The 21106-nt window shown below is 34.3% G+C and overlaps 1 protein-coding gene across 1 annotated transcript in view; it reads left to right on the top strand.

Moving 5' to 3' along the window:
- Positions 1-21106, top strand: part of AKT3 (AKT serine/threonine kinase 3) — a 279485-nt gene that overhangs the window by 211757 nt on the left and 46622 nt on the right. Inside the window, exons 8-10 of the mRNA XM_003798812.3 lie at positions 1536-1658; positions 8761-8889; positions 19773-19987. Of these exons, the coding sequence (XP_003798860.1) occupies positions 1536-1658; positions 8761-8889; positions 19773-19987 (467 nt within the window). The remainder of the gene's footprint in view (positions 1-1535; positions 1659-8760; positions 8890-19772; positions 19988-21106) is intronic.

Genomic DNA, 21106 nt, shown 5'->3' on the forward strand with positions numbered 1-21106 from the left:
TGAGGAACTATATAAATTGATTACATTTTTGACATACTCTATTTGATCATTTGTAAGACATATTTAAAACATTTCAGTAATCAAAATACCTTCTATAGTAGATGGTGTGTCATAGTTTGAATTAACTTTTTCTTCTTGGGGTTACATAAAATGATGCAATCCCAATTAGTCCCAATTAGTAACATCTTAGATTAAATAAAATAAGACAGTATGTTCTTATTAAAGTTCAGAGACGGCCACATACTTAGTTTTAATATTATTAGTGTAATGCCAGTCTTTGGGTTTGACAGTAGTTAGATTTTTCTCTTCTCCCTTTCCCTGTGCCAGTGAGTGAGGCGTAACACTTACCTTAAAACAATAATACTCTTTTAACTGGGAGTGGGAAAAGGGAAGAACGCATCTGTAGGGAACTTAATTTATGTTACCTGAGAGTATGATTTCGTGTGTTAAGCATAATTCTTGGTTAAGCATAATTCTTGGTTATGTGTGTTAAGCATAAATCTTGGTTAAGCATAATTCTCACCAATTCTGTAGAAGCACCAAGAGTCAGTGATTGATATCAAAGAATAATTTCTGATGTTACAGTTAAAGGTACTTTGACTGGTTGGTTCATTTCTTTCATCACAGACAAATATTACTTATCTACCAAGATACCTGGCAGTGTGCTCAGCGCTGTAAATAATCTTTCATTGTTCTTGGCGGACTGCAGCAACAAAGGTCACGGTCAACCCATAGTACCTAAAACCTGTTCCTTCTTCATGTATGTTGTCACCTGAGAAATAACATTTGTAGTTTCTTAAATGAAGAGCTCACCTTTTGGAGAACTGATTGCTTTATCCTAGGAAAATGGATAGGACTTGGCTGAAATGATTTTATGGGGGAAAGTATTGTGGTTTATTATTACATTGAAAATAGAATATGCAATGAGGACTGCAATGGGAATAATGGAGGCTTCTCAGTTCCTTTTGGACATTCCTAAAATAAATTAAAATTTTAAAGCCTTAATATTTTTCACTACAGAAACTGTTGATTTGAACTTTGAGGATATTTCTAGAGATACTAATGATGGATCAAAAGTTTTAGAATATAGCAAGTTGAAATAAATAATTGTCAGCAAATCGGCAGTCCTTTATTTTAAAAATAGTTAAGTAAAATATTACATCTGCACTGTATTCAGTTACTTTAGTAATATCTCAACACCTAATCCCTGACAGAGTGAAGCAGCAGTATAGTGAGGGGACTGCATTCTGATGATGCGTACGTTTTTCCTCTGGTAACTGAAGGTTAAATGGGTAGCAAGCAGAATGCCTTAAACAAGATTGGGATATTGATTAAAACGCTGATTTAACAGCTCGCAGTTTCCCCTTGGAAACCTGGAAGAGATAAGCCAGCTGCTGTCTGAGAGTGCTCAGTGTCCACTGAGAGTACACTATCTATCATCACAATATGGTGATGAGAGGTGTTTTATGTTTGTGTTAATTTCCCCCACTAAATCAGTAATTATTACAATCCTGTCCCTGCTGTTTACCCTGCAGCTGTTTTTCCATTTGTCGAGAGAGCGGGTGTTCTCTGAGGACCGCACACGTTTCTATGGTGCAGAAATTGTCTCTGCCTTGGACTATCTACATTCTGGAAAGATTGTGTACCGTGATCTCAAGGTAAAAAAAAAAAAAAGTAATCAAAATTTACTTTTGCAGAAACTATAGAGAGACAAACACAAAGTAATTACAAAGTTACACAGTTTAAAAGAAGCCGATTTAGTTTTTTTTTTTTTTTTAAAAAGCACTCTGTTTAATAATATAGTTCACTGCATTTGAAAGGAAATTTCATTCACTAATATGTATGTAGTTGCTTTATGTCTGAGTTTTTGATGTGTATAATAATTTCTGCTTGACTACTCTGATCAAATGTGATTTACCAATAATAGGTTCATTTTTCTACAAATGTTACAATTAGAAAAATGTTAAACATCTGATTATAAGTCAAAAACCTTACAAGTAACATTGTAAAAATAAGTTTTATTATATTCAAAGCTAATATTTTATAAAGAAACTTAAGACTATTGGAAGGAAAATATTCATTTTGATTTTAGTGTCAACTCTCTGGTGGGTTTAAATGCATGAAGGGTCTTTAATATAGTTTTTATTAATTTGTTTTGCATGTATTTGTTTTTATTAGTATTAGTGCCTTCACTTCTCTAAGTGGCTTTCTGATGAGACCCTTAGGATAGCTCAGAATTGGCAAACTTCCCGTAAAGGGCAGATAGTAAATACTTTAGGCTTTCCTGCCCATGTAGTCTCTTTAGCAAACTACATAACTCCACCACTGTAGGTTAAAAGCAGCCCCAGACAGTCTGTAAATGGATAGGTTTGGCTGTATTTCTATAAAACTTTATTTACAGGTAATGAGTTCAGTTGGGCCACAGACAAGAGTTTGCAGATGGTAGAGCAACTCGTGTAAAGTGATAGTCATTCTCATGGCACCTTTATGAATCAGGTTGCTATATTAAAGAACTCTGTACTGTTGACACATTTTGAACTTCTAAATCATATATCCTTAAAAAATAAATCATAGTAATCTTGACACATAATTTGACACCAAATTGCTTTATTGACCAAGTACTACACTTAAGATGTAATTTAATTTGTAGAAATAGAAGTTCCATGAGGCTTTATGAATTTCTGTTTTGTATGTATGAAATGAGGTAGGGATCTAGGTATGACTGCATGTAATAGTAATCATATTTATACCTCACTCACGCCTCCCTCTATTTCAAACCTGTGATTACTCAATTATCTCATTATTTAAGGAGCTTGTAAACTATTTTAAGATGTTCCTATTGTGTGCCTTTAGATAATGAATGACCCTAATGAGTGACTACCATCCAAAGTATTATCTTACACAATGACAGTGAAGTATAGTATGTGTGTTATATAGTAAATTATTATTATATGTATTTATTTAAAAGAAGCTGTAAGATACTGTATTTAGGGAAAAAAATGAAGTGTGCACTTTATGAAACATCTAGATCTGAGATGGCCAACTTTGATGTCTGTCACATGGACTACAGATTAATTAGTACAGTTCAACAGTGTGATTGTGTTTAGCTTGAATCTTTTTTTACACCAAATCGTACCTTTATTAAAGTAGATTTCTAAACATAAAAGTCACATACATTTCACCTAAAATTCTATACATTTTAAATATAGTTGTTGACTTTGGCCAAAACATCTTTCCATAGATTGTTTAACTGCTGGTAGCGCAGCCATGGTCTAAAACCATGAACCCAGACTTCCCTGTGCCCCTTACTGTTGGTCTCCCTCCACTTCCTGTTCCACGTAGGTTTCCATCACCAAAATTAGTTTATTTTGTTCTAAAATTTCTTATATAAGGAGTAATAAAATATGTTTTCTTTTGTAAATTACTACTCTTGATCCACATCGTTAGATTTATCAGGACTGAATCTTTCTATAACTAGAACATGGCAGAATTCAGGATTCTTGTGTCTGATGTCTGCATGGCCAAATAATCTAAATATTTAAACAAAAATGTTTTTAAATTGAACATAGATTTTTTAAAATAAATTAATTATATGACAAGACAAAATATGTATTCACTTTCCAAATATTCTCAGAAATAGCTCTTCTCCCGAGTCTACTCCTTCTGTTCCACTTCAAGTTTTATGAATCAAAGTATAGGGAGGAAGGAGGGGCGGGATGAAGGGGAGAGGCCTGGGGTTTAAGTAAATGAAAATAATTTTGAAGTAATAGGTAACATCTAGAATGCTTAAAACCAGACAGTTATCTTAAAAAAACCTAAAGAAAAACTGTTCAATTGATAGCAGCATTGATTTTGGAATAATATAATTAGGATGTTCTTGGTCAATGTTCTCCTTTAATTATTTCTTACCAAATCAATTAACATATTTGTAAATTGAAGTTCATTAAATGAGTTCCACTGCCCCATCCTTTCTGGTGATAGTAAGAGACTAACTTTGTTGAACTGTGATGTAAAGTACCCACTTTATATATGATACCAGCCACGTAGTTACTGTACGCACAGTAACTAACTGCACAATAGTTAAGTGGTCTCTGCTCTCTAAGTTGATTGATTATTAATTTATTTATTATTTATTTGGGAGACAGAGTCTCACTTTGTCACCCTTAGTAGAATGCTTTAGTGTCACAGTTCACAGCAACCTCAAACTCTTGGGCTCAAGCTCCTCCCAAATAACTGGGACTATAGGTGCCCTCCAGAACACCCAACTATCTCTAAGTTGATTTTTTTTTTTTAAATAGCCTTAACATAAGGGTCTAAGTGAATAGACATATCCACTTATATGCTATAGCATAGGACAGAGGTACAGCTATGTTTTTAAGAAATTAAATATTCAAAACTTGTGTGGTGTTTGTAACCATGGTACAAAGGATTATGTATACCTGAATGAGAGAGATTTTAGGTAGGATCAGAGAAATGTGGAGCTTGTCCACATTTTATAGGTGATGTTTTTCAAGCCTCGCATTCTAGTAAGTGACTTACTCAAAGTAATGGCCTAAGTTGGTGACACGGTTAACCCTTTGGCTGTGGAGCACTCAGAAACGAAATGTGCCAGTTGAGGTGTGCAGTGCTGACAGCAGCCTTTACCATTCACATGCACTGCTGGGTGTTCCTTGGCTTCTTACTAATCAAAATAATTTTGTCCAAGTTGGTTTCAGTATTTTTATTTATTTAAAAAGTAATATGCGAATGAAAGATTTGCATTTGAAATAGGTTCCACACTTCTAAATCAGATTCTCAGGTACTTGACAGTTTACATGTTTTGCAAGAAGCTTTTATAAAGCTACCTTTATATCCAAATTCTTCACCAGTGATCCAGTCTTCTGAACTTGACGAGTCTTCAAATGTATCGTACTCCATATTTATATACACACATACAAGAATCCAGTATTTGTACAAATTATTTTAGGCACAACTGTGAGAGATGCTGAGAACAAAGCGTATGATGGGCACAGACTTAAGTCAGATCCCGCATCAGTAACTTGTGTTGGCAAGTTTTTGTTTGCAAAAGGAACAATGCTTGTAGGACCAAAGAACATGTTGCCTTGAAGACCTTGAGGCATTGTTTCCACCAAGGGACCATCTTGTTTGAACACCTACAGGCGTTGTTAGCAGTCAGAAGGTTAAGATGATTGGAACTCAGGAATCCTAGCTCCCCACTGTTCTGCCTTCTAAAAATGAAGTCTAGATGGGAGATGCATTGGAGTAATTGCCAGAGAACTTTGTAAACCTAAAATTCAAATTAAACTTTGGAAGATACCAGAATGAACATTTCAAATATATTTATACCAGATGTGTTAAAAACAACATATCAGGAACTGGTTTAGTTCTTTGGTCAGTCTCAGATTTGTGTCTGGTGTCCTTACTGATGACTGTGATTTTATTCAAATGCAAATCCATTTGAAATGCCTCTCATAGCTGCACTTCTCCAGTAAAGTAATAAAATTTTGTTGCTGGCCATTTATTTTAAAGGTAGAGCCTTATTTCCTATGCAAATTAACTTAAGATATTTTAATAACTTGGCATTCATGAGTAAATACATTTTTAGATGTTTTTGATGTATATCTAGGCCATTGGTGTGCTTTGAAAAGACTTTTAGGTGACTGCATCCTGCAGGTTTGTGAATCACTCCAGTAATGGTTTTGTATTTTGTGGAAACTTTGTTAATGTATCTTGTATAAAGTTATTATTTGTTGTGTAACAGGACTGGATATTGGTTTACCTCCTAATTTTTTTTTTTTTTTTTTTGCAGTATTGGTTTTGGGGATATCATTTTTCAAGGTGATACATCTCTATTCATATTTTTGATGGATAATTTTTTGTCATTAATGACATTTTAGAATGGTGAAAGGGGAAAATTGATGGAAATGGGGGCACGTAAACAATAACTGATATGAAAACTATGAACTATTTCCTTTGTTGTTTTATTTAAAAGAAATTTTTACATACAGAAAAATGTTTCGTTTTGCATTTTTTAACAAGAGTCCCACTTCGTCACTGTGGGTGGAGTGTTGTGCTATCATAGTTCACAGCAACCTCAAACTTTAGGGCTCAAGCAATCCTCTTGCCTTAGCCTCCCAGGTACCTGGGATTACAGGTGTCCACCACAACACCTGGATAGTTTTTCTATTTTTGATAAGGCTGGTTTTGAACTCCTGAGCTCAAGCAATCCACCCCCCTCGGCCTCCCAGAGTTCTGGGATTACAGGCATTGAACCTTGCACTGGCCTAGAAAAGTAATAATGATGTCATTAAGCTGACAGAAATGATTTATGGGGTTCCATTCCTGAACTTTGTTCTTTCCTTTAAAATACACTATTGTCTAGAAGAGCCCATACTATTTTGATAATTTACAAATTGGCCATTAAACTCTTCATGTTTAAAAAAAGATCAATTCATTTATTGAACAATTCATTTGTTGAATACTTACAGAGTATTGAGTTCTGCATTCAACACCTCCTTTAATTCTCAGATCCATCACATTGGATTATTACAGTTATTCACCTTTGTTTTGTAGATAAAATTGAAGCATGTAGGAATTAGTAACATGTCCGAGGTCTCACAGTGAGTAAGGGGTAAAGTGCAAGTTTAAACACGACCCCTCTGATTTGAACCACAGCTTCATTCATTCTGTGCTCTCCAGCCCTCCTGCAGTGTGCTGCTGTGCCCCACGGTCCCGACCCTTCTCCTGTCTCTGACAATTCTCCCTCAGGCTCACCTCATTTCTTCCCATATCACTGTACTTTCTAAAGTTGGGTATAAAACAAGTAGGGTGATAAAACCGGTCTTGATTTGCTTGGGACTGCCTAGTTACAGTGCTTTCAAGTCCTGCACCCTGTGAAAGCCTCTGCTTTGGATACTTTGGGACAGTTAGTTGCCCTCCATCTCATCCTTCCCCAGCACTACACTGGAGTCTCACTCATTCTTCATCCCACCTCTGTGTGGTGGAAAGCTCAGAGGTGACACAGGAGAATTGGGGGCAAGTTGGGATATTTATGAACACACACATTCATACAGTGCTTGGTATTAAAAAGCAGTGTTTATACATTTTTATTCTTTATCTAGACACTTCAAAATAGCTTTGTCAAAATGTAGAGAAATAATGTCTGCAGTCCTGTTTCTATGAATACTTCCCCATGCATATAAAGCATCTATCTGAAGAGGATGAATGGAATGGGGTAGAAAGTACATTCACATTTTGTTTAATATTGTTACACACTATTTGAAGTTTTTACAAGAATTTTTGTGTATTATAGTAAAATGAGATTAATGTCCATTGAAGACATTACTGCATTTTTATACATTATAATATTAAAATAGTAAGTATATTTTAAGAAATTGAGAATGGGGAGATACATTTTTATTTGACAGAACAACAAGTTTCATTTATAGACTCCTTTTCTCATTATGGCAAGATAGAGGAAGGAGGAAGAAGAGGTGTTTTATTTTTTTGAAAGAAGGAAAAGAGAAAGACTACTAGATGCATGAAGAAGAGAAAGATCAAGGAAGAAATAAGAGAGGCAGAGAGAGAGACTTTTTCTTGATATTTCTGGATTGGTTTCAGTATTTAGCACTTACTGTCACAAATCAGGCATGATTTCTAGGTTCTGGGTTGTAGAGAATCGTTAGGAAGATGCAAGATCTCTGAATTTGGATAAAATTAAAACTTACGTGTCAGAATTTAATAGAATAGTAGGATAAATATCTGTTCCTGAAGTGAAAGTTTATGATCATTCATCCTGGTAATTATTTTTCACATCTTGCATATTCTGTGTGACAAGGGAATTGCCTGCCTGTAGGTGGTGTCATGACTGGTGGTTGTGGACCCCGGCTCTGTAAGGCTGTGTGTTCACAACTCAGGACTCACATGTAGCTTTGTGTGATGATAATCATAATCGTGGGTTCCGATGGTGGGGGAGATTACTGACTTAGAAGGTTGTTATTTTTTAATTGTGTTAGCTTTACAGGAAACTCTTCCCTTCCTTACATTTCATAATTTTCCCTTGAGGCCAATAATCGTGTTACTTGGTTAAAAGTCTAAGTTTCTGTTTGGTGTTTTTGAATTAATGGGTTCCAAAAGATCCCAATTTTATAACATTTGTGATACATATTTTTATTAACTGTTGAATGTTTGGCTTTGATATTTCTTTTCTTTTTATGTTTAAAAGGGTTGGTATTTCTTTATTACAAAGAATTGCAAAAGAGGATATCGCCTTACCTTACAAAATAAGATTTAGGTTTGATTTACAACCACCACCAAAAACATTTCTGTAAGTGAATATTTTATAATAGCAGTAGATTCCCAAGAGAACTTTTTGAAAACCATCTGTATATATATAGAAGATGATGTTCATCTCTTTGGGATTGTAGAGATCACATTTTATTTTTTTAAAAACAGAGAAGATTGGTAATTGCTTTGAAAAGTTAATTAGGCTTTAATTCTCAGAACTACACAACAATGGCTCTTAAAGGTAGAGCACTCTTTTCCAGTAGTTTAAAAATCAATAATTTAGTCATCATGAAGTATTTTGTAAAACAGGTTTCTTTTCACATATGAAGCTATGAGATTTATAAGTATTGAAAGTCTATTAACTACAACTCTGTTTTCTTTCCAAATTACTCAGCAGTCAATAATTTTTCAAAACACTATTTTCTGATTGTTAGAGACTGTAGAATGATTTATATCATTTTTCTTAATACACAGTTGGAGAATTTGATGCTGGATAAAGATGGCCACATAAAAATTACGGATTTTGGACTTTGCAAAGAAGGGATCACAGATGCAGCCACCATGAAGACATTCTGTGGTACACCAGAATATCTTGCGCCAGAGGTAGGCTTTAGTTTCATTCATATGTTGCAAAGTAAACCATTGAAGCATTAAAAATAATTGCAGTACTCACTACTTTTACCTGATTCCAACCTGAATCAAATTTATTTTGCTCTCACTTTTTTAAGTGATATTACAGAGTGGAGAATATATGGAAATTAAATTTTATAAACTTTATAAGCACAAAGCACATTGATTTAAATGATTAAATCAATTTTTATTTCTTGATCATATACATTTCATTTCTTATACCCATTTTTTTATTTTTTGAGACAGTTTCATTATGTCACCTTTGGTAGAGTGCTATGGCATCACAGCTCACAGCAACCTCAAACTCTTGAGTTAAAACAATTCCTTGCCGTCCCGAGTAGCTGGGACTACAGGTGCCCGCTGCAATGCCCAGCTATTTATTTATTTATTTATTTTGGTTGCAGTTGTCATTGCTGTTCAGAAGGCCCATACCAGGCTTGAACCCACCAGCCTGGGTGTATGTGGTCGGTGCCCTACTCACTAAGTTACAGGTGCCACCCTCTTATACCCATTTTGACTGATCCATTTAAAATAGAGTAGTTGATTTCAACAAGAATATTTACATTTCTGTAAACCATCTTGGACTTTCCTTAGAATCAAAGAAACAGTAATTATTGGAGTTACAGTATTGTGGGGTTTTTACTTAATTAAAGAAATGTATTTTATTGTGAAATTTGTTGAAATGACTACATTTCAGAATTATCATCAAAGGAAGCTTCAAACTGGTAACCTGTCTATACTGAGGGTTCTATAGTAATTTATTAATTTGTTAAATATTTATTGTGGATCTGCTACATTTTGGATATTTTCTGGGCGATACGGTTATAGGAACAAGGCAGAAAGCACCCTCCTCTGAGGGAATTTGCTTCTAGTGGAGGGAGATAGAATAAAAATAAATAAATGACAATGTCTTAAGTTCCATGAAGGGGAAAAAAAAAAAAAAAACCAAGATAAAGGCAAAGGTGTGCTGTGGCTATTGTAGACAGCATTCTAAGATTTTTTTTTTGGCAGTTTTTGGCCGAGGCTGCCACCTCTGGCATATGGGGCTGGTAGCCTACTCCTTTGAGCCACAGGCACCGCCCTGTAGACAGCATTCTAGTTCCTGTTGATACCCCAGTACTTAGTGATAAAAACAACCATTTTGTATGACTGGATTTTCTGCGTCAGGAGTGCAAAAGGGGTTAGCAGGGATGGCTAATTTATGCTACACTGTGTCTGAGGCCTCAGCCACATAGAGTTTACAGTTAGGGAGTGATTTTATGGCTAGAGGCTGGAGTCATCTGGATGCGTCTTCACATAATACGTCGAGGAGTTCTACTGGCTGTCCACTGGGACCTTATTCGGGCTGTTGGCAGGAGCGCTTGTGTTTCATTTCTCCGTGTGGCCTGGGCTTCCTCATGATGACAGCTTCAGAGTCGTCAGGCTTAGGGAATGAGGTAGAAGCTGTATTGCTCTTTTCCACCCTCCCTGGTAAACTATCAAAAGTTCATTAACTTTTCAAAAATGTATTTTCATAGTTTTTTTTTATATTGGGATACCATATACCATAAATTTTACCCTTCCAAAGTGCACAATTCAGTGGTTTTTGGTATGTTCATAGACTTACACGACCATTACAGCTAATTCCAAAGTGTTTTCATCACCCCAACAAGAAACCCATTCCCTGTAGCTCACCATTTACATTCCTCCTAGGCAACCACTGATCTACTGTAGATTTACCTGTTCTGGACATTTCAGACGAATGAAATCATACGATACGGAGTCTCTGTGACTGGCTTCTTTCACTTAACATACTAGTTTCAGTGTCCATCCATGTTTTAGCATGTTACTGCTACTTCATTCCTTTCTATGGCTGAGTAATATTCCATCGTATGGATAGACCACATTCTGTTTATTCATTCAGCAACTGATGGACGTTTGGGTTGCATCCATTTTTTAGTTCTTAGGAGTAATGCTGCTATGAATATGTATGCATCTCCTAGTATGGCCTTGTCTCAGAAGTCGCACCACATCGATACTGTCCTGTGTTTATTCCTCGAGGCACTTGTAAGCCTGAACAGATTTAAAGGGCACTACCCCATCTCTCCTTCATGGAAGAGCATCTGAGGTGGAAGGGAGTACTAGAGCCATCTTTGGCAAAACATCTTCCCTGAGTAGGGTGCTCGGGGAAAGTGATGTTTGTCCAAAGATGTGAATGATTAGACGCGGGGAGCTATGGCAAAGCTGTAAGGAAACAGCTTTCCAAACACAGAAAGCAGCTAGTGTGAAAACCCCGAGGAGAGAGGAAGCTCAGTTTTCCCCTCAAACTCTAAATATAGTTAGTGTGGCCAGAGCCAAGTAGATGTGAGTCTTTGATGGGTACGGATTACTATTCAGTGAGCATCTAGTATGTGCCATATGCTATGTAAGTGCATTATATGGATTATTTTACTTGATATTTGGAATTATCTTTGGTAATAGATAGCAAACCTGATTTTTTTAGGGTGAGGAAACATAGAATTAGGATTTGTTAATGTAATCTGTATACATTTAGGAGGTGGTGAAGGGATAATTAGGATTCTGACTAGATTATCTGCCTATAAAGCCCACTTTTACTTCTCTAACACTATCTATCATGATCCCCAAAAGTCACAGCTTTACAACTATTTATAGGTGTAAATAATTGTAATTTTTAAAAGGGTGCTTTGTAAATGCTAAGTAGGAAAGGGTAATCAAAAGAAATTAGGAAGGAGAATAAATTCACAATGATACTAGCATTCCTTACACATACAGTAACTCATGCTGGCTTATTATTATAATAGTTCTTTCCAGCTAAGGATTGGATTTACATTTCAAAAATGTTGAGTTATTGTAAATAATGTTTAAAATACACTAAATTTCCAAGTATTATTTTCTTGCCAAATATATCACTCTCTGTTACACAATCTGGAGCTTAAAATTTTCTATTTTTATGGTTGAATTAGGTGAAATTTAGAAGCACTGTTTCTTGTTTATTCAAAGAAAAGATCATATTTTCTAGAAGAGGATCGTTTTTGTGAATGTCACGAAACAAATTCTTTGTTTCTCTAGAGTTCAATTACCCCTACTATACCTTTGCCATGGAATATGATATCCCACATTTAGAATAACAAAATTAATTGAATCACAATTAGGGGAAATTAATTCTGAAGAAGATAAATACATCTCATTTCAGAAGCAGATAATCTCCTAAGAAATAAAGATTTGTTTTCTATGCAGATGTCATCAATTGAAGAACAAAACCAAGATTAGTACAAGAATTTACTTGTTTCTAAATAAAAAGTTTACAGTTCACAAGAAATTACTGCTTTCTTTTTAAAGACCAGAAAACATTTCTGGATACTTTTGTAATATTTCAAAAATGTAGTCTTTAAAAGCAGTTTATATGCTCATCTACAGTTGATACATGGTGATTCATAATTAATATCCTGACATTTTTATAGAGGAGAATGATTATTGTAGTTACTAGTTGAGTGTGACAAATCTCAAAACAACTACTCATGAAATTTAAATTCATATATTATAAATATTTGTGTTATATACTGCGTATTTGTAGCTTGGATTGTGTGCATCCTTATTTTTTAAAAAATGAGAATTGAATTCCTGGAAATGGTCCACTGCAGACCATTAATTAATTAAAGAAATACTTTTTGAGTATCAGGGATTTAAAACTCAGGCATTGGATTAGGTACAGGGAATACAAAGATAGTAAGAAATGGCTTTTGTCCTCAAATAGCTTGCTGTTTACTGAAGTAACCAGGAACTATTATGCAAGACAATAACTACTAGAGTTACCTACAGTGGAGTGGAAGGAAAAATGAGCCTGCAGGGAGGGTTCAGCAGTAGGAAGAGGGAAGCCAGAAGAGAGGAGACTGGATGCAAAGGACTTCGGGTCTGAGTCTGTGGGTAAAGGAACGTCACCTGTGAATTGAGACCAGCCTGATCAGGCTCGCATGGTCAGTGTTAGGGCGGAATTAGCACAGCTGAAACCAGCTTCCTTTTAGTTCAGACAGTGTCTCTCACTTCTTCTGAACCTTGGAATTTCTGGTCCTTCCCATTATTAGCGCTAGTCTAAGTGGTAGTTGCGTGTTAGATCTGTCATGTGTTCTTGACTGTTACTTCTCATGCTTGTGGCTGTTGGTATTTTCCCTTCTGTTCTCGTAGCCTGGTTTACACATTAGATAGGGATCTTTCTGCAACCCATTCTTTATCTAGCAGTGGTATTCCTTTATTTTTTAAATATTTTAATCTAGTAGAAATTTATTGCTATTCAAAGATAGACAAAGAATATTTCAAAGATACTTCAAAAAGAGTGTTAATAAAGCAGTTCAAGCCAGTTTATTAAATGTCCTCTATGTCAGACTCATTGTGAGTTTTTAAATAAACTTAAGATTTCAACAAACTTTGTTTGTTTCTTGTGGCAAAGACAATCAGAAAAGGTAAGTCTTACTGTATTAACATGCCATTCTTTGAAAAAAGGATATTTTTATAGGTATTTATTCTTTTACCTCTTTGATGAAGAATGGGGCTACCATGCAGTTTTCCAACTTGGGAAACATTTGAGAATCTTTACTGTTAAAAGAAAAAATCTTATCTTTTGTTTTCTTTAAGAGATAAGAAGGCATATAAACTTAAACTGTGCATTTAGTGTGCTACATCTCTAAAAATGCATTTGTATGTAGAGCTTTAAATGAGTGTGTTTTGTTCTTTCTTACATTGGAGAGAAATAAAATTGAGTAGTACATTATGGACCATAAGATATCTTGAGGGGATTTTGGTTTTGTAAAATGTACTATATTTTCACACCTAGAAATTATAAAAGAAATTAGAAATCACATATAAACTCTGTTAAATTTTATTATTTGATTTGGCTCCTATTGAATCCAAACCATTTTATGCAGTGCTAATTATTTAGAGTCTCAGCTTTGCTCTTGAGTTAGCAGTACCTGATCAACTTTCCAACTGTAAAACAGTTTGAAAATCAAATGTAGCTTACATGCAAGACCCAACAAAATTAAAAGTGTTAAGTGCGTTTTGGCAGTTCACTTTTATTATGCCCAGTCCTCAAATGTACCAGCAGATAATCATCTGAATGTTAGTTATTTTTCACATGCTTATGTGATCACACAAAAAGTACATGCTAAAAAGAAGCAGATGGTGACAGATGGGGAAGGTTGAATAAGGTGGTTTTGGAAACCTAGAGAAATGCACTTCTGTAATAGTGTAAAAATAAAAATTATTTGATAATCAAGTTAGAACTAACAAAAAAGACTGCAAGAAGTGACTTTATTGTTGGGAAATAATATAATATTTAACTATTGTTGCTACTGAGGAAAAAAAGTATCTACTTTTATTTCCTCTAAGTGTAAAATGATTTTTTTCCAGTGGCTGAAATGCAGTTTTTGATGCATTCTTCTTAGTTTTCAGAACCTCCTTTACAGAAAACCTTCACTTGCTATAATTTGACTTATTTTTCTTTTGAAACCTGTCTTTAATACCTCTCATCCATATAATGTCACATTGTGAAAACACCTGAAATAGATCCGTTTGATAACGATTTTGATACAAAGATTTGTTGAAAATTATTGTGATAGACCATTGCACAGATGGAAATTAAATACTATGTAAATTTAAAGTCAAAATAGACATGAATTTGCAAAGAAGATAGTAAAGGCTGTAGAAAAGGCGGTCCTAGCATGGAGCAGTGTAGGTGAGGGCAGTAGAAATTAATTCACATGGCATGTATCAAGTGGAATTTTATTAATTTTACATCCAACAAAGAAGAAATGTAAAAGATATTTTTGTAGGCTCTGTCAATGTTGTTTTTAAGAGATCTTAAGAGAATTGAATGAGGCCAGAGTTACGTGTGTTTGCTCACTTAATCTCCAGGTAAAAATACTAGCACGTGTAGTAGTCACTCTTACCAGCTCTTGGACAAAGTTTTCCTATATTCCAACAGATTGGAAAACTAGTCCTAGAACTTTTAAGCATTTATTGAAAAGAGAGAGTTGTTTTAGTAGGCTTTCTAAAACATTTAATTTCATTTAGTTATTAATAATTCATATAACACCTGTCCTCCTTAGATTTTTGAAAACCTTCATCTCCCTGGTAGTCCCCCAAAAGGTCTCACCACCAACATTGAAAGGGGAAATCAAGTAAAGGAGCGTGATGCTTCATTCAGACAGAAGTTAGCTGCTCCATACTTAGATTCATATTGAAGAACTACTGTCATGTGTTACATACTATTTAATTGAATATATTTAATTTACTTTTTTCTAGGGTGTTACTTTATACTATTTCTGGGTGATATTAAAAGCTCATAACTGGTTATTGTTTAACTATGAAGTAAAATGGAATTAATGCCTCCTGATGTTTACAAGGGGGGTCTTTTACCTATTTAGAGGTCTGTCCGTCCTAATACTAGCTGTTTTTCACCTGAACTTTTTTTCAGTGTTACATGGCTTTTGTGGCTTTTACCGTCAGAGTATTTGCATTCAGTACTTTGGTATGATTTTAGTTCAAAAATAAGTTTAATTTTAAAATCTCTGAAGCATGAGAATATATAGAAAACTCACCGTAGGAGAATACCAGTGATTACCTAGAGTATGTTACTGTGTCTATAGTAAAGAACCAAAGACCCAGTTTCTTGGAATCTCAGTGTTTATTCTTTTAGAATAGAAAGGACAGACAGAAATCTCATAGTAAGCATGATTTAATCACAGTTGTTATATCCAGTTAGCTTTTTCTTGTTGGAGGGTTTTTCTTGTGCTAGCCCGTTTGCTTTTGAAAGTACGATGTTAACTCTATGCAAGTAATTGTGTCTGTATGCTGGAAGGTGGCCATGGAGTTTACAGCATTCTCTTTCATAGTAAATGGCAGTTGCTATCACATAAGAATTATTAGAACACTTGAGAACTAGTTATAAGTTACATTTATGAGGAATACACCAAGAAATCATGGAATTCATAATTATGAATTGAAATATATACTTCCGAAGCTGCAATTCATTTTAAAATCGGAAGACTTACAGGTCATTTTTTAAAATCAATACCAGTAATGTTAGGACTACATAAAGGGCTCCCTTTAGAATACGTGTGTATCTGTTACCTGCAGGGAAAGGCTACCGGGAGAAAATTGGTTCTTGAATTAGTGGTGAATTGGTCCGTGGAAGTTCGCAGTTTACTTTCACAGCATAGGTGTGCAGACAGTTTGTTTAGATGTTTAATTTTCCCCCATCTGTTCTGTCAGGATTATTGATTGAGCAGTAAGCCACTCCAGGGCACATGTAGCCTCCCGTGACTGCTTGCCTTGGTGCCTGGTGCGACCTGGCTACCAGGAGGAGATGGCCCTTTAATCTCCTAGTAAATTGTAATTGGTAAAAGAAGATTGGAATGAAGGTGTTTTTTGCAAAGTTCACTAGCCAAATAAATACTTACATCGGCAACTTTAATTGATAATATTATTTTAAAATACATAGTTTCTTATTTAATTTCATTCTTTGAAATTAGTAACCACTCAAGATACGGTGTTTCTTAAACTTACCTAGTTGTTTTATAAAAGGAAATGTCCTAATTAAGTATTACCAAATATTACCAGAATATTTAACAGTAATTGGTACCTGGTATGATTTCCTTGAATCTTAGATTCTGTCATATCAAGAAATTAAGTAATATCTGGCTCTGGGTAGAAAATTCAAAACTAAACCTTGTTCCCTAGACTTGTGCTGTGTTTGAGGTTTGATTTGATGTGATCTTTCATTATTCTTTAATGTTTACCTTTCTTGTAATGTTCCAGATCCTTTCCTGTCCTTTCTGTCTGTTTGGGGCCCTTGTGTTAAATGTAGGTCTAGAGTCAACCCACAGCTGTGATCACAGTGGACCACGGGGATGGCAGGAATAACAAATGTCTACTTCCTCATTTAAACTGAGTTTCATTTAAAAGGCAGTAACACAGTTTTTATGGGGAAAAAAGACAGATTAATTCTTCAAGATAATTGTTCTACTAGAATACTTCAGGAACATTTTGATGTATGTCTATATCCAGATTATCTAAGAACCAGCCTTGTAATGGAGTTGAAACGTACTTTACCATTGTCATCACCTTCTGTCATACCCTATCTCAGCATCACAGTAGCCACAAAATAAATTAGCCTTTTTGTTAGGAAAAAAGTTATCACAAATAGCCAGAAAGGATTGCAACCCTTAACGAGTGTGAATTTTACATGTTACTATAATTTTAGAAAAATAAATATTTTGAGTAAGGGAGAAAAATTATGTTCCAAAAGTAATCTGTTGGGTTTGAATTATTTAATTTGACGTTGGGATTTCCAGAGCATTTCAAAGTATTGTGTTTTGAAATAATTTACATTTAAGGAGAAAGGATATTGTTTGGACAATAGGAACACATTTTACACTATACATCCACATGCAGAATATTGCAACTATTTTTATTTCTTGTGTGTTTTATCTTACAACTGTTTGTAGGTTGGAGTTGAACAAAATTCTTTCCTTTTAAATGATAGTGAAGACTCTTAGGTAAGAGAGGCTGGCTTGGTTGCTGGAGTGTTTTGTACTCATCATTGCTTAAGTTTATGTGTCGATAAGACAGTACATTATATCAATTTTGTTCGTATAAACTGATACAGCAAACAGTTCTAATTATAGCATTATGTATCTGTATATCAATTAAAGCACGTATGTTCAGAAGCAAAAACACTTATTTAGAGAATCAGTATTCATTTTACAAAGCTAAATAAAATATATTTTATTTTATCAAACAGATATTTTTACAATGCAGTTTTATTTTTTAGTTGCTTATTTCTCTTCAAAAATAAAAATCCTCTTTTTATGTACTGACTTTCCCTTCTGGCTGCAAACCAGGTATTTAAACAAAAATAAAGGATTGCCAGTTTTGCCAGCTGGGGATGAGAACCCGGCTGGTGAAATGTGGGTTCAGAAGGCAGTTAATCCAGCTTTTATGCTTTTTATGGTTTTATGAAAAAAGAGGTTAAAAACCACATTTGGCTCCTTTTTGTGTATCCCACTGTTTTGTTGGTGTTGTAGAAATGCAGTTAAAGGTTCTTAGATTTAAATTTTTTTGTTATTAGGTAAAATCCTGTGTCAACTAGATAAAGGCCCCACTAACAGTGCACTATCCTTGAATCATCAAAGTCATTGGGATTTTAAAATTATGCATACAGGATTTCTTAAAAACCTATGTAAATAGAATCCTTTGCACTTCCTTAGGTCATTCCTTGTCTTCCATTTATTTGTTCTCATATTACTTATTTCAAGCAAGTATAAATTCAAAATTTTTCTTTTTGGCTAGATGAGAAATAGAATTTATTGTTCTTCCAGAAAATATTTTCCTTAGTTTGTGATTTGCAGTAGATTTCTAGAAAAATCATACAAACTACACTTGTATTCATATCTTATCAATGAAGTTTTCAGTATTTTTTAGCTTTGAAATAAACACTGATGCAGTGAATTAGAAATCTTTTCATAGTATTCCAAAAATACTGAATAGATCTTTAAGTAACATAATTTTTTCTTGAAATTATATCTATCAATTTAAATACTCTGTATCAAAGTACTTTTCGTAGTATTTATAGGTTATCATAAGGTAACTGTCAAGAATACCATCTGTAATTTTATGAAATTATTGATATATTTTAAATGAAAGCCATATAAGTAATCTTTAGCAAAAGATTTAATTAATTCGATAAAGTTTGGAATAAGAGTACTACTTTAGTCTTATCAAATTTTCGCTTACGTAATGAATTATAAAGTTTTTGTTTAATTGATAAAATTCTTGTGATGTGATTTTCTTGATATGGGTTTCTCAAACCTGAGAGGATCAAATAAAGTAAGCCTTAAGATTATTCAAATATAGTTATTTAAAATAAAATATCAAAAGATGCATATATATGAGGAATGCTTTATTGGACGAGGAAAAATATCTGATAAAAAGATGAGACCAAATTTTTCCTGGGACAAATGGTAAATTACTGCGTTCCAGTTTGAACAGGTTGTTCTGACATAGCCAAACTGATACTTTCATGTCATTTCTTACTAAATTTATTTCACATGTAATATATTTTAGGAAACCACTTTTAAGGACATACACCATACAGATATAAAGGCTATGATTTTTACCGTGTCTTAACAGAAATTTTTGTCGTAAGGTATGAAAGCTTTGGATACTGAAGTTCAACTCAAACAATAAACCTTTCTATTCACTTTGTTAATTAAATATTTCCAGAAGAAGTTTAGACACTTACAGGGGCTTCCAAAGCGCTTTACATTTATTTTCATGGGTGTCAGTGCGTGATGGCCGTTCCATTGAGTTTGTTTACCCCGTCTTTTCACTGTTGGATTACTTAGTTCTTCTTAAAGCAAGAGTCTGTGAAGCACGTTTGTGCTCTGTAATCAGCGTGATCGAGCTGATTGTTCCTTAATGCCTACATTAGTGGAACCAGGATGATAAAGTCAGTAGGCCTAAGAGAAAATATGTAGATATGCTAGCTCATGGTTTTCATTTGATCCTTTTATACCAGAGAAGGTGTAAAACTATTTAACTAGGGATTTTTTTTGTATGGCCTGTCCCCTGTTTGTACACTGACCATTTCTGGATATATGACATGGTAAATATTCTGTATACTTGATGTGATTTATATCTTTTGTTAGGATGTCTTTTAGTTTAAATATTAAGATCTCAGAACAGACTTCCTAGACTTTGAAAGTTAAGACTTATTTTCATATAAAAAATGTTATGTTTTCTGAATAATGCTTTTAAAGTTAACGCATAGGAATTGATCTTCTTACTGGTTTCACTTTTAGGTGTTAGAAGATAACGACTATGGCCGAGCGGTGGACTGGTGGGGCCTGGGGGTCGTCATGTATGAAATGATGTGTGGGCGGTTACCTTTCTACAATCAGGATCATGAGAAACTTTTTGAACTGATACTAATGGAAGACATTAAATTTCCTCGAACACTTTCTTCAGATGCAAAATCATTGCTTTCAGGGCTCTTGATAAAGGATCCAAATAAACGGTAAGCTCAGTGCTCAGTGAGTTACTGACGAATGTGGTTAAAAATTGTGATATGGAAATTAATTCAAATATAACTAACTCCAAGAAGCAGTGTATTTGATGTAGACATCTTTCCACTGAGATACTGACTTATTTTTAACTGTGTAATATAGAACATTTAAAAAATGTCTTTAGCTCTTTCCCAACTTGGAAATTTTATGCAGGTTTACCAAATAAGGATTTTGAGAGTTCCATTATCTATATTATGAGTGAACAATTTCTTAATTGCCCTGTTGCTTGATGTTGGGATGGGAGGCTCTCTTTTCCTTTCAATTTCTGGGCCTTAATATTTCTTACAAAAATTAAACAGAGATGTTTCTCTATACTCCCGCTCAGTCTGTGTTAACATATCTGCTTTTTTCTTTTCCATGCATGGCTGAAGGGATCAGTGGCAAAATATTCTTTATACATTTTGTATTTCTGTTTTGTGGCTACAGCTGTGACCTAAAGACTCTCATAGCTCTCCCTTGCTGCTTTGTTCAGTGAGCCCTGTTTCTCGTTCACACTTATATATTCATTCACATGTACTCTATAAATCAAACATGAAATGGCTATTAATTTTTAAATGTTCCTTAAAACATATTTCTTTATATACATATCGCATATATTCACCCTTCCGTCTAAATACTTATGCGTATCATAATTTCTCTGAAAGTCTATTAAATTTTAAGCACCTGGAGGTTAGATGAATGAATTCATATATTGTTGAGTCTTTAATAATATCTCACATAATGTTTGGTTATAATGTTTTCTTTATATTTGATGCTCACTATGTATTTACTGACAGACTGGATTAAAAAGTGAAGGAGTAAATGAATCCTAAAATTTAGGCTTTGTCTACCCTAGAAATGGCTTCCATTGTGTGCATAGAGCTCTTTAAATTTATGAGTAACATGGTTTCTACCTTCCACAGAAATAAGCAAACATGATGAAAGAGACACCATGTTTTTGCTTTGTGAAGAACAATTCACAAATACATTTTGTAATCCTCGTAACAGACACTAATTTGTATTTATAAAGTAATTATGTTGTCCTTTTTAGCAAACTTTCACATCTGTTCTCTCTCTTGCTTTTCAGTAGC

This window comes from Otolemur garnettii, unplaced genomic scaffold (assembly GCF_000181295.1).
Source record: "Otolemur garnettii isolate 467f Iridium unplaced genomic scaffold, OtoGar3 scaffold00141, whole genome shotgun sequence".
NCBI classification, from domain to species: domain Eukaryota; kingdom Metazoa; phylum Chordata; class Mammalia; order Primates; family Galagidae; genus Otolemur; species Otolemur garnettii.